This window comes from Oculina patagonica, chromosome 8 (genome assembly GCF_052425735.1).
Source record: "Oculina patagonica isolate OP01 chromosome 8, crgOcupat, whole genome shotgun sequence".
Classification (NCBI taxonomy): Eukaryota; Metazoa; Cnidaria; class Anthozoa; order Scleractinia; family Oculinidae; genus Oculina; species Oculina patagonica.
The window spans coordinates 25,092,927-25,107,200 of NC_135765.1; the positions used below are offsets into that span (position 1 = coordinate 25,092,927).

At 38.5% G+C, this 14,274-nt stretch overlaps 1 protein-coding gene across 3 annotated transcripts in view; it reads right to left on the reverse strand.

The window, feature by feature from the left end:
- The window catches only part of LOC144663568 (calpain-5-like), a 33,550-nt gene extending 20,237 nt beyond the window's left edge, over nucleotides 1–13,313 (reverse strand). The window contains exons 1-13 of one of the 3 annotated variants that reach the window (XM_078524567.1): nucleotides 13,066–13,313; nucleotides 10,617–10,754; nucleotides 9,863–10,071; nucleotides 8,058–8,250; nucleotides 7,585–7,668; nucleotides 7,381–7,490; nucleotides 6,749–6,826; nucleotides 6,021–6,201; nucleotides 5,601–5,723; nucleotides 4,848–5,044; nucleotides 3,348–3,478; nucleotides 2,272–2,411; nucleotides 345–1,049 (exon numbers count right to left, since the gene is read on the reverse strand). In XM_078524567.1, the coding sequence (XP_078380693.1) occupies nucleotides 867–1,049; nucleotides 2,272–2,411; nucleotides 3,348–3,478; nucleotides 4,848–5,044; nucleotides 5,601–5,723; nucleotides 6,021–6,201; nucleotides 6,749–6,826; nucleotides 7,381–7,490; nucleotides 7,585–7,668; nucleotides 8,058–8,250; nucleotides 9,863–10,071; nucleotides 10,617–10,754; nucleotides 13,066–13,227 (1,929 nt within the window). In that variant the 5' untranslated portion in view covers nucleotides 13,228–13,313 and the 3' untranslated portion in view covers nucleotides 345–866. Of the gene's footprint in view, nucleotides 1–344; nucleotides 1,050–2,271; nucleotides 2,412–3,347; nucleotides 3,479–4,847; nucleotides 5,045–5,600; nucleotides 5,724–6,020; nucleotides 6,202–6,748; nucleotides 6,827–7,380; nucleotides 7,491–7,584; nucleotides 7,669–8,057; nucleotides 8,251–9,862; nucleotides 10,072–10,616; nucleotides 10,755–13,065 lie in introns of those variants that run through there. The other 2 variants (XM_078524568.1, XM_078524565.1) reach the window with 2 other exon arrangements.
- Between the last annotated feature and the right edge of the window lie 961 nt (nucleotides 13,314–14,274).

The following is a 14,274-nucleotide window of genomic DNA, read 5'->3' on the forward strand; positions in this document are numbered from 1 at the left end:
TTACTCTTAATTACGTGCCTGGCGTAAAACACTGAAATTTGTTTCTCCTCTGGTTTTCAGTCTCGGAAACAATATTCTTCAGTTTCCCTTGATTGGGTAAATCTTAGTCATTGCGCGCGTAATATCTTAGTCATGAAGATCAATAAATTGTTGCCTGGTGTTTAGTACAGTATACATGTTTGGTGATTTTAGAATAATTTTTTTTGGGTTTTTTTTTTTTTTTAATGTTGTTATTGGCGTTTTGTTCAAAGATGCCGTCGTCTTGCCTAATAGAATGCCTTTGGGAGAATCTTGTCCTCCCGCTAGTCGTGAAAAAACAAAAAAAAAAGAACAAAACAAAACTGTGTTGTAGAAACTATTCTTTTTATTTTAAACATTTAGACAAATAGCTACTTGTCGATTTGCTTTTCGACTTCTTTATAATACAGAGCTATTTCGTAAGAAAAACTGGGAAGGTTGTAAAACTATACATCATGTACTTGAGAGGATACCTGTCCATCACTTTGGTCAAGATCATTGTTGGTCCAAAATGTCACATTTTTCCCGATAAAATCGTACTTACACAATAAAGCAAACTAACAACAATTTCCAAGCATTACAGAGCACTTCAGTTGTCCATATTTGACCATCCACGTTATTGCTGAATGGGAATAAATTTTTGACGCATTATTCGTGGATTTTGCGTCTGAAATATATGCACATTGTTTGATTGCACACTCCGAAGTAGACTGCGAGAAGTCTCTCTTTTTGCTTTAAATTCCGTGGAACGAACGAAAAAATAGCGAGCGAGCGAGTGAGCGCGAAGTTCGAGCAACGCGTTGACAGCATCGCGAAGTGTTTTTGAATATAAAGCTCAGTGATCTTGTCTACACCGCTGTGAGGTCGTGATAACAAGAAATTTCCAATGTGACAGCACCAGGCATTTTTTCGTTATGCTGCCGCCTCCTGCCCATCAGTTGATGTGATAGGACCACAGTTCTGTAGTTGATGTCAATGGTCAGTTTTGCTTGACCCAGGAAGGAGTCACAAAAGACATTACTGTCCCAAATCTGAAAGGAAAGAAAATATACACTTAAAAAATAGCCGCATCGACAACAACAACAACAACAAGATTAACAATAACAGTAGGAACAACAAACAATAACAACATCGATAGTGACAACAACAACAATAAGAACCCAAATTTATGAGCAAAGCTGCAACTGCTTATAAGATCGACAACGATTTTTTTTATTATTAAAGTTAGGTGTTGTTGGTGATATTTAGAGCTTCTAGTGACGTTCCTTCCCACAAAATAACAGAATATTTTGTTGTCGTCTTTTTGTTGTTTTTTTTTTCTTATTTTCCACCCTATTGCCGATCGCAGCTCCCCGTTCCGTTATGAGCCAAAACAATACCCAACTAATAGGCGAACTTCGATACATTAATGAAATTATAATTTGACTACTAGACTTGGTCGTAGTGACCACTTCATCGACACTTCTTCACGTTCCCACAAACAAACAGTCAAATAAATAACTAACATTAACAAACAACGAAAACACTGTTTATGCTTTTGAACATTGTTATTGTCTTAAAAGTCATATTACCTACTTACCTTGGTTTTTGTGATTTCTTTTTAAGTTTTGCGCGACGAACTGTCAGTTAAAAATTAATCTCAATTGGCCTGTTATTAGTTACCGGGGGGGGGCACCCTGTATATTTTTGGGTGGGGTGTGCCGCTGGGAATTTGAAGCCCTTGCCCTATACCAGACCATGTTCAGCTGATTTTTGCAACCCTATACCAGACTAGACACCGTAAATCCCTACTCTATCCCAGACTTGCATTTTTTAGAACTGTATCACTATCAGTGTTTTAATGGAAAACCATCTGTCAACAACGATGCTGCGATGATTTTATTTACGTTTAGGAAAGCCTGTTTCTCTTCTGAGTTTCTATTCCTATTCTGGACTAAATTCGTCATAACACAGATCAGTTTTCCGGCAAATGCTACCCTTTTCTAGACCAAAACTTTCTGATTTCTTAACCCTATCCCAGACTAAACTGCTTGAAAACCCTACCCTTCACAGCGGCACATACCTATATAGCTCATATATGGGAGTGCCCCCCCGGGTTAGTTACCTGACGCAACATTTTAATGAATTAAATTTTAGGACTTCCGTCATGTTTCTTTCTCCAAATATTTCTTTACCTCACCCATAAACAGACCCTCCCACCTCCCCTTTCCTTTATTAAACCTTAATCAGGATAGGTTTGAACTTAATAATTACCTGCACTACCAAGTGCGTTTCCTTAGGCCTCCTGACGAAAAACAGCGCTCCAGCATTCCATTCCGGGTTTCGTGTGTTGTTGAGTGTAGGAGTTCTAACAGTCTTTCCCTCACATGTGATCAGAGCGTAAGGATCTACACCTGGTGTAGCACATGGAAAACAAGTTGTTAAAAAAAAAACACCAAAATACATTTGTGACCCTTCAATTCCATGTGATCAACAGCTACATATATTCTGTTGTCTTCTTCGCTTGATTCACCGATTAAGAGAATTTGATTCCAATACCTGGTCAGGGTTCGATCTATCTAAGAAATTTGAGGGGTAGAAGCTTCCCCAAAAAACATTTTGTTTTCATTGCTGTATATAGGTAACTTTATCGGAAAACTCACCCAGACGCGACGAGGTCAGTGTACATAAAGTAAGAATCCCCTGTCTAAGGACACTAATTGTGCCTCAAAATGCACCAAATTGCATATCAGCGCATACTTATTTTAAAAAATTTCTGGGGGGGGGGCTTGTCCCACTCGGGATTTCTCCTCGAAACGATAAATCCAAGATAGAACCCTGCTGCATGGTACATAACCCTAACTTATCGTTTATCGTTTTGATCGTCCGTACGTATACAAATAAGAAACCCAGTTGAAAATAATCACTTTATACAACGATTAGTCTGAAATGTCAGCCGTTCTCTCGTCCCAACCCCCCAACGGAGGGGCGCGGGGGAGAGGGACGTCTGAATGCCCAGCGTCATAATGCCGTCCGGTGACGTCACGGACTTTTGCGAAAATGGTAAGTGAGTTATGATTGGCGCAGAATGAAAAGGCATTTGTATAGTCTGAAATGTCAGCCGTCCTCTCGTCCCTTACATTTCAGACTATACAAAGATCACTATTAACTATCTACAGTTCGCTAATAACGTGATCTACGTCTAACATAAAGTTAGGTATTGAGTCTCCAAAGCCTACAAAGCAACAATTTTAATCTAGCTAGGAGGCTGATAAAGAAGTAAAAGTCTTTCTCGCTGTGCCTGCACAAACGTCCTTTATAATCCCACAGTCCCCTCTCTAAGTGCTCACCTAATAGCGCAGATCTCTGCTCAAGTTCCACCGCTGACTTCACCAACACGGACAACACACACACGGGGGTGCGGAATCGAGGGATACAACAACAGATTTTACTTCCGGTTGGGTGGTCCTTTTTTAGTAAACTTATAGCAAGAGAAGAGGAAAATAAGAGAAACAGTCACATTACATATAATCGCATTTATAACAGTCACTGGAAAATTTGACCCATTTACAGACTTTATAAAATGTCTGTAAATCTCAAATTTGCAGACTTAGTAGTTTTGCGTGTTAAAGACGAAATGTTTGTAAATTAATTTTACAGACATTTTATATGTTTTTTTCTGTCTTGGATTTAAAAGAAAGTTAGTAAAATGTTAGTAAATTCTAGCAACAAGAATAAGATAGCTTTAGCAAAGACAAAGCGATGTCCCAATCGCCGTCTTTCGCACATGATCCAACACGGCAGTGCGATCTGGTCAGAGTGTGAAATTTGCAAACTTTCGTCATTGATTTTAGAGTGATACGACGACTTTGCTGCATAGGAACGTCATTGGAATTTAAAATCAAGTTGTGGGCAGAATACTTCGGGCACATTCCTTTCCTCGCTTCCAAGCCGTGTCGCGTTGTCTTTACCAATAAATGTGCCTTACCGTATTTACTCAATTAAGCGCCGCGGCGCTTATTAAAATTCTCGCGCTTCAAGTGCGGTGCTTATTCGAGGGCGGCGCTTATTTAAAATTTGGACGCCACAAAGAATTTAATATTTTACAGTTATTGAAAATAGCGTCCTTTTATTGTCAGTTGTTGTCACTTGCTGAAGGGAGAAGTGGCGCTAGCTGTCCTGACAAAGTTCGTGGCCTTCACAACATTCACAGAACTACGTATTGTAAGAATGTTGGATAGAAAAACTAATAGGCGAGCGGTAAAACAATCACTTTGAACAGCAAAACATCGCTTTTGTTGGAAAAAATGTCCAAGTTTGTCTTAGAGATGCTTTGTAGTGCTGTTTTTAGTTAAACCGAATTCCTCGAATAAGCGCCGCATCGGGGCTGCCGCGCTTATTCGGGGGCGGCGCTTATTAACTTATTTGTCCCAAATGTGACGCTTCTTCGAGGGCGGCGCTTATTCGGGGGCGGCGCTTATTAACTATTTTGTCCCAAATACGGCGCTTATTCGAGGGCGGCGCTTATTCGAGGGCGGCGCTTATTCGAGGGTTTGGATCGGGTAAACTGACAAAATCATTATTGACAACCGACATTTGCAACCTGCCTCCCTCACCCAATCTATATCCCCCTCCTAAATTAACCAGAGCAGGAGAAACAAAGGAATAGAAAGAGTGGGCTTTCCACGACTAACTGAAGTACTTTGTGTTGGTGTGTGATTTTACGTAGGTATGCGTCGACACAACAGGTATCTTTGGAGAGATATGCTTTGTTTTTCGGACTCAATCTAAGGCGTATCCGGCGGTTTGGTTTTAGGGTGCTAATTTAAGTGTTAATTCAGGCTATGTACCTTGCATTTGACGATTTCTCTGTAAAGATTCTAATCATAAAACGCCCCGCCTCATTTGGATCATAGGTTGATGGTACGACAACATATCGTCCCTCCTTCAGCTGATATCTGTTGACCACCTCACGCATGTTTATAAAGATTGAATCACCGGCTTTTTCCATCATTGAATGTAAGCGGTAGGCACGATTCTCTTCCACCTAAAAAGAAAATAAAAAATGCATAAACCTAAGATACAGTAAAAACCCACGAGTAAGAACCTAACATTTAAGAACCTGTTAAGCTAAAATTTGCAAATTAGATACCATTTTTATAAGAACCTATTTAGCCTAAAATTTTGAAACAGGTTCTTAATTTCTAAAATTGATTAAAAATGTTTACTTTTGGGAAAATATTGATATGATTATTGCTTCATTTTGACGTAAATACTATGTGGTATGCAAATTTTATACAAGAAAAAGGCCGAATACCACTAAAATCTCTAAAACAACTTGAATTTTTTTCTTTAGAAATCAAGAACCTATTAAGAACCTACTTAGCCTAAATTTGTGTTAATAAACCTTTATGTAGAAACCCGTGTAGGCTAACCTGAAAAACAATAGGTTTTTACTCGCGGGTTTTTACTGTATTCCTAGCCTGCGTTCAGACGTCTCGTATTTCATTTCAAGCAAAGAAAATAGAAGTCTTCTGCACCAAGGTCAAGAAGTACTAAGCAGAAAACCGTGTGATCTGACGAGTTCCTTTTGCACACAGTACCTTCATAATGAAGTATCCAATACTAAGATTCTGTCCGCCTTCATCTCTATCGATCCTCGTGTCCTCTTGCATCAGTGCAATCATGACTTCCCCCGCATCCTCATCTTTGATGCTGAAAGCATACTAGAGAGATAAAAAGGCAGGTAGGAAGGCATCAGTAAGGTAGAAGCGGGTGTAAAGGTGGGACAGGTGGTGTGGAAGGAGGGAGGGAGGGAAGAAGGGAGTCTGGAGGCAGGGAGGATTGAAGGCAGGCGGGCTGGTACGAAGGAAGGAAAGAATAAAGGCGATGAAACAGGCCTAGGTGGGCGGGAATGAAGGATGATGATCTTAGATCTAACAACAAGATATTTGCAGCATTCTACATTTTTGCAAGCCGTTTAAGCTTAGTGAATTCATTATAAACCTATGTATTTCCAATACCTGTGGGTTCTTGAAAAACGTGTCTTGGTTGGTAACGCATCCACCCGCAGAAGAGCCCGGCTTCCACTCGTTGTTGTGTTTAAAGAGATGCCAGCGTTTGGAAAACGAGAACATTGATGTATTCATCAAATGGCACATGGTAGCTTTGGAGAAGTAACGACAGAAGTCTTCAAACGACATCCTGTGGAATTGAATAAAATGAGATGTTAAAACTTCCTCGTTATAATCGATGGAACTGTACCATTCAGAACATGAAGAATCTTTGAAAAAGACTTCACTTTTTGGGGTGGTCATTGGTAGTGTATTAATTTACATTTACTCACTACTTCTACAGCTAGTTTACGCTGGCATCAATTACGACGTCATATTTGCAGACAGTGGGGTTAGTTGTCGAGACAGCGAGACGTACGCATGCAGATGTGAAGACATGTACGCGTGCCAGGTACCTCTTGCTTCAACTACATCAGCGATTCTACGATCTGCTAAGGAAAGAGCTACTAAATGCTGCAGGGCTAAGCTCAAAATTAACAATTAGTGGATGCAATATATAATACAAAAATTACAGTCAGCTTTTGCTTTTTTAGGCGTCGGCCTTTGACTTAAAAAACGCGCCGTTTTGTCTCTCTATCTTGCTTTATCCTTATCCTGTAAGAGTTAAATGCCGGTCGTTTTCTTTTTAGTTTTCAGTTTTCTAAAGATTCATACATTTTCAATACATTACGACTAACCAAAACTCTCCATCGTCATCAAAGTCAATTCCAAGTTTTTTTCGTCCATCTGCATCCAGCTTTTTCCACTCATCTGAGCTTTGGAAAGAAAACATACAATCATTGTATGCCTCTCTTCTCGTCAGTTTAATTTTTACCTTCTTTTACTGTTTTATTCGTAAATGTTCTTGGGTGGTAAGACTGGTAATATTTTAAACTATACAAATTTAATTTTGCATTTTAGAGAGATAACTATATAGCAATTTGGTAATATAATAAGGTAGCCCCTTCACAGAATTACTGCAACTTTTAAAACATGGCATTGGATACAAAATTGCGTCAAAAGCAGCCAGGGTGTTTATGTTAGGGTTGGAACCCTGTAGTATCTGCTTTATGATCGCTATTGTGGGCAATGTAGAATTGAACTTTTCCATGAAATTTTCAACAATTGTATATTTACATTGCGACCCTGTGTTGTTAAGTATAGCGTGTCTACATTTAGCTCTGCGATTCTAGATCTTCTGGGGCACTGAAAAAAATATCATGGTCATTAATTCTTTAAAGCACGTAAACACGATAAAATCGTGGTTCACAATTTTTTAATTTCAAGCTTTCGCTTTTTTGGACACATCAATAGAATCATGTGTAATTACCCATCACTCCACGGGCCGTTCCACTCTTTTTGTCCCCAGGGGTTTCTCAGTCGGATCAAATATAAATGCTCACGGTTAAACAAGTTGAACAGGCCATCGCCAGTGGTGATCTAGGATAAAGTGAATTATATTTATAACAATTCGTTAGCTATAATCTCGGTCAGTTTCAGTACCAGACAGGTTGTACTTTTGTACTGTGCATACCTTCTTTATTGTAGTAACGCTGTATGCATGTCCCATTACTAAGCCAGTTTCCGTACGCTTTTCCATATCTTCATTATTTTTTACCTAAGGAAAATAACATACAGTCATCAGACAGAGAGAGGGAGAGACAGGCAGTCAGACGCAGACAGACAGACATATAGACAGACAGACAGACAGACAGACAGACAGACAGACCGACAGGCAGGCAGGCAGGCAGGCATGCAGACAGGCAGGCAGACAGACAGGCAGACACAGGCGGACAAAAAGACAGAAAAGACTGGCAAGCAGTCAGGAAAAAGAACTGAAAACAGACAGGCGGACATACAGACAGACAAACAAACAGAGCAGACGAAACATTTATGAGCAAACGAACGACTTTGTAAATGGGCAAACTATCTAGTCAGATCAACCAATTAGCCTAATGATTGACTTATGAATCTAACAATTTAAATGACAAATCCAATTAAATTTACCGAGATAGAAGCACCAACCAGTGACCTATCGCTCATTGCTTTTCGCATGCTGTTAAAAAAAGCGAGTCTTCTCTCTTCGTCATCATTGAAGCCAGCGTCTTTTAGGTTAACAGACTCACACACACCGCCTGTGAAATCCACGAGGGCGTCAGCGATATTACCTGCCTCCAGCGCCTCGTAACTTCCATTCAACCTGAAGAACATTTACAACGAAGGATTGTTACAGTTCCTCAAAACAGTCACTTATGTCAAAGTGGAATGATTCCTAGCCATTTTGATGTTATTTCCAAAGAAATTAGGATTGCCTGCCGGTATGTATGCGGAAACTCTATACAGATAACACAAGGTAACGTCTAGTTGGTTTTCCCCCGCCATTTTTTTGACATTGAATGCATCCAAGGTTAATCTACCCGAGAATACATTTGTACTAATCAACAATCGAGAATAGAAGAGTTTTGAATTTTGTGTATGTAAAATGTACACAAACGTTTGTCAAAGTGAAGACGCAACTTCTCCTTTGGCATTAGTTATTTTACATGTCTCAAATTTGATTAGATAGTATGTCTTTTGCCATTCGGTTCACGTTTACTTAGTGCAAAACCCGCGATATGGCGTATTTTCTCGTGTATGGGTCTGTGGGTGCAAAGTACTCTTAGTCATTTTCGTCCAGTTAAGCTGCGTTCCTCTTGGCCATTAACGACCTCTGACCGCTACATTTTAAATGCCCAAATGTGATTGGCCGACAATCGAAAAAAAGTACTTTGCGCATGCTAAAAATATCAGAACCGGCCAGAGGTCATTATTCTTGGTGCTCACCAAATGGATCGTGGACCCTGGAGAAGAGAATGGACTTTTGTACGCTACTGCGCATTTGTGCGTTAACCACGTGACATTATACATAAACAGTGCTCTAACAGTAAGCAACGAAAACGAAAGATAGACCATAATTAAAAATTACAGGGAAATGTCGTCAAGACAGAGCTTAGAGTACAATATCATTACAAATTCAGCCGTCAATGTGATGTAATTTTTCCGAAGGAAGAAGGCATTTATGACGTTACGACGGAATCCACTAGCAAGTCGAGTAATATTTTTTAAAGTTGGACAAAAATCAAGTACCAGAATAATTTAAATCCTATTGCGTTATTTCCTACCCTTAATAAAAGGTAAAGATGCAAGTAATTATCCGTGATAACACCAACAACAATTTCTTATCAGAGTCTGAGAAAATGAATTTCAAAGTTCACAAGGTATAGGCAAAATCTCACGTGTAGCCATTTTGGAAATTCGTCTTAAGCGATTCAGTGGAATTCAGCGGAACTTCGAAATTTGTTTTCGATGTTTGGTGTGATAAGATATTTGAAGCAGTAACAAAAAAATTTGCAATAAGGTGGAAATAATTCTGGTACAACAATTTCTTATCAGAGTCTGAGAAAATGATATTCAAAGTTCACAAGCTATGGGTAAAAGCTCACATCTTTTAAGCGATTCATGGGAATTCAGTGGAACTTCGAAATTAGTTTTCGATGTTTGGTGTTGTTAGAAAAGATTTCTTTCGATAAGATATTTGAAGCAGTAACACAAAAGCTTGCAATCAGGTGTAAATCGTTTTGGTGCATAATTTTGTTCAATAACTACTCGAAGTCCTGGCGAATTTCCTCTTAATCTAAAACTGCAACATCATTAGTAATTAAGCATTTTAAATCAATCGGTAAAGCGTTATTAAAAGCGTTACTTCAGTTTAAACAATTAACTTATTAGTAATTATTTAGCATTAGCCAATGTAAATTATTACTTTAACATACTTTGCGTATGCCTTCTCAACAAGCGATCCCCAGAATTCGTTCTTCTCCTTGGAGTGGATGTAAAGCAACTGACCACCAATTGTCGGAAGTAGATCATCGATCACAACTTCCGTCCACTCACCCTGTCGCCAAAACCGGAACTTAAATATTCCCTGGTAATTGCCTACGTCATTTGAGTCCCACTCTTGCTTTTTTATGTCCGGAATAACCTAACGGGTGTTAAAATAAGTTATCAAGTTCATAAATTGAAACATTTTGTCCGTATTAAAGCAGAAATACTTGTTATTTCCCATCGTCCTCTCTCTCGTGAAAGTGAGTCGGTCGGTAGGGCACAAAAATGCCGAGAAATGGTGGGGGCCTGGGTTTTATCTCCATGACTACCGTTTTGACACGAGCAGCTTTACTCTAAAAGACGTCAAGAAGTCATTATGAGGTTGATTGAGAGTTCAGAGTAAATTTAGATGTATACAAAGCATATTTACTCTAATACCAATTAACAAAAGTGAGCAGGCAAAGAATCACTTGTTAGCCTTTTTTATGATTCAAAATCAGTTGGGACGGTCCGGCGATAGGGAAACGAAACATTGTATAGGAACGGCAAAACTGAAGCCAAAATGAACAAAAATTACTTTTATTACTATTATTCATATTAAAGATGTCAGAGAATACTACTGAAGACTGTTTATCTAATAATGTCAGGTTTTTGTTGAAGAATTTTTTTCTTCAACTTTCTTTCTTGCAACCATGCACGTACCTTCTCCAAAAGTGACGGTTCTAAGGCCAGAGTTGAACACGATGCCACAAACCAACAGTTGCCCAGTTTGCCTTGTGTGATGTCATGTCTGCTAGATCCGTCAACAAACAGGTTTGGAGAATCAGGGGTACAAATTTCCTATGGTGAGAAAAATTGTATACGAGCTAATGCAAAATGAAGACTGGGAGCATTGTATATAGATTTCATGTCCAAAACTTAGTTGGGTTTGCTTCTAATACATTTGTTTTATAGTTCAGAGCTATAAATCCGGGGCAAAGTTAGTATTTTTTTTTTCATAAAATAAAACAGCTGTATGTCGAATTATTTGAAGACTCACCGAAGGTATTTCACTCTACGTATCAACGTTCTACCTTATCTGATGCACGTATAAAGCAACACTGTTGATTATAGCCCGGCGTATCCAATTGAACAAAATCGAACTAAAAATCAATCAAACCCAATCGAACACCAATTGTTCGTTCGTTCGGCAATCGAACAAAATCGAACATCTATTTTGCTGTGAGTTCGATTTTCGAACCAATCGAATACAATCGAATTCAATCCGACTCTGTTTTGTTTGGAATCTGTCTCTTGATAAGTAAATCACGCAGGAGTAATAAGGGGGAACGTTGTACCATCCAAATAACGGCAATATAAACAAACGGGAGTTTGGTGATCGAACATTCGTTGAGTATGATTGTCGACTGGTCGGTAATCGAACGTTCGATTTTGTTCGATTGACCAAATTTTATTGTGAGTTCGATTATGTTCGATTACCGAATCCAATCGAACGATTGGTGTTCGATTGGGTTTGATTACCGAACGTTCGATTGGATACGCCGGCGCGGGATTATAGATGAAGCATGGACAAGTATGATAGGGCGTCGGGTTTTTTTCAATTTGTCGTGAAAGACCGAGATTTGCGGTTGAAAACCCAAATCATGGTACAGCTCATTTTAGTAAAAAGTCATGATCAATGGAAATCATCGGACTATTTCTCTTTTTCTTTTCAACCGAAATGATTGGAGAATCCCTGTAATGTTTCTCTTTTCCGTCTATTAAAAAAAAAAAAATCGGAAACTCCCTGAACCATTTGTCAACCCGTTTTAGCCCCAGCACCCGTTCGCTTTTATTGTGTAAAAGGTCAACTAAAATTACAGAAATTGGTGTTACAGTACTAGTATTGTGATACGCCCATTAAAGAAATCCTAATAAATACCCTAGCAGGTCATGATCAAGCAGTCTATGTGAATTTAGTTTATCACATATAATTTTACAACTTAAACAAAATGCGTTGCAAGATCGACACTGCATGGTGGTTCTAGCTTACTACCTTAAGCTTCGAAGAAGTTTGACTCGGACTCTAATTTAGTTGTTCGAAATGCTTCAGACAAGCCTTCGTCACTTTTGAATTCTAGAACGCTACAATCCTTTTGTTACCCAATTTGAAAACGTGTTACAAGACTTTTAAGCGTGTCTATGCAAAAAAGTAACGTTTCAGCTCCTCTTTTCCCACTAGATTTAAAATTGTTTTGCTAAATAGTGCCAATAAAAATATCGCAAATAACACCTTGATCAGCTTACGGCACTCGCGTTGCCTGGTAAATTAAGTCAATATTTGAGTTATCGAACGGGTGGCTGTAAAAATAAGTGTGTATTTTTAATACTGTTACACGGCTACGCTTTTCCCGCCGAATGAACTAGGCTTTATTTCCAACTTGTCCGAAATCTTTACATGATTTTCTGGAGTTAGGGAAAACTATTCATGTAACGTAATTAAAAACAACAAAACTGTTTTTTGTTCACGCAATCCCGGGTTGCAATCCACGGCACCGACCGTGAAGTGAATGTATGGACGATTGAACGGGTGTAGCCAAATATTTTAAAAATAGGTACATACATGAAATATAAAATAAATTTAAAATTTTCCATAACGCCCAATAAAATTCTGAACGAAATCGCTTCGCTACATCCAGTCGCATGATAGTATATAGCATTTTTAATGCTAGGACAAAAGTTTGAATTTGAATATTCATAATGTTAACCGCACAGTAGTTCGAAATGGGTTATATTTGAAAGCGAACTTTCATCTAACTATTACACAAAAACAAAAGAAGTTTAAGATTTTGTGCGTATAGGAAGTTTAGACTAGCAGAACAACGACCTTGTATCTTCTTGAAATGAATGCCTTTATAATTTAGACACAATTATGCTAAGCTAATAATAAGTTCAACTTGAACAATCACGAGATTTACATGTTAATTGATTTCTTTGTTGCGTTGACAACACTACCAAAGTGAATTGAAATCAAACATTTATAACGTTATTAAAGTAGTAACCGAAGTCTGGTAATCAATGCCCTTACGGTAATGCATAATTTTGATACCTTCTTACACAGTTAGGAGGTTGAAAGTTCGATGATGGACGTTTAACAAAACTTATAACGTACCTGAGGTCGTTTCCACTCTACTGATTCCGGCGGTTGTCGGCTGAAAAACAACGATCTGTCGTCCGCAGGGAATTCGTTATCAACGAAAAGTCTTTCCTCCTTTTCGCATCGAGACTTGAGCTTGCTGTAACGCTGGTTTTTGAAATAATGAAGTTTTACCATAGCTTACCAAGGCGAGAAATCACGCCCGATCGAGTGCAAACTTTGATCGTGCATGAAATGCAGATTTATTATTCGAGCTTGGAAAACATATAACATCATTGCCGTATTCATAAATTGTGGACCCGCGGAAAAGGTCTGGGTCGAGAACATGGGAAAGAGGCTTTTAGGTTGCTTTATGTTCCTGCAGAGTTTTGTATTGTCGTCTTTTTTTACATTATATTTATCCTAATTTATTTCTGGTGTAGATCCACCTGGGTTTAAATCTTGCATTTTCCTGATTCTCCTAGGACTTGTGTTTGGCATTATCGGCAAAACGAGCACTCAGTGTTTGGCAACTTTTGCTATATATTTTGGTCAATTTTAGGACACATTGTCAACCAGAAATCTAATTTCATTCCAAGTATATTTCGTTTCGAAAAAATCCGGAACACAGCAAAACAAGACGAAAAAAAAAAAAAAAAAAAAAAAAAAAAAAGAGACGCCGGGCTGGTTAGCACCGCTTTTAAACCTCTTTTAATTCGTTGTTGGTAATAGGTACCTCTTTTGCTCTTAGTGCTACGAACATTGTTTGCGTTATAGTCTGTTTCGCTTGGCTATTTATAAAGAACTTTGCAAATAGTGCAGGTCACCTCTGAAACAAGATTCCGGCGTCAGCCATTTTGATAGATGAGGGTGCAATTTAAGGAAAGGTTATAAGCTATTAACACTTATGCGACCAACGAAATAAATATTTAATAAATGAATTAATTTGCAGTAAGAATGCGCCAGTAGTCAGAGTTCACTGTAGTGCAAAGTGGAATCTATCGGTAGTCAATTAAATTGCATCTTTTATGACATAATTTAAAGGTGGGGTAGACTGGATTTTTTTAACCTCTTACGCTTCAAACACATCTTTTCCTGTCAAAGGACCAAGTAAGACGTTATTCACATGACTTATTTCATGTAGCCCCCTCATTGTGCGTATAACAAGTTTGAAATTACAAACTTGTGTTTTTTCCCCAAAGATCATACTTTTTCCAGGTCTAATTTAACATAGCCTGCGTCGCA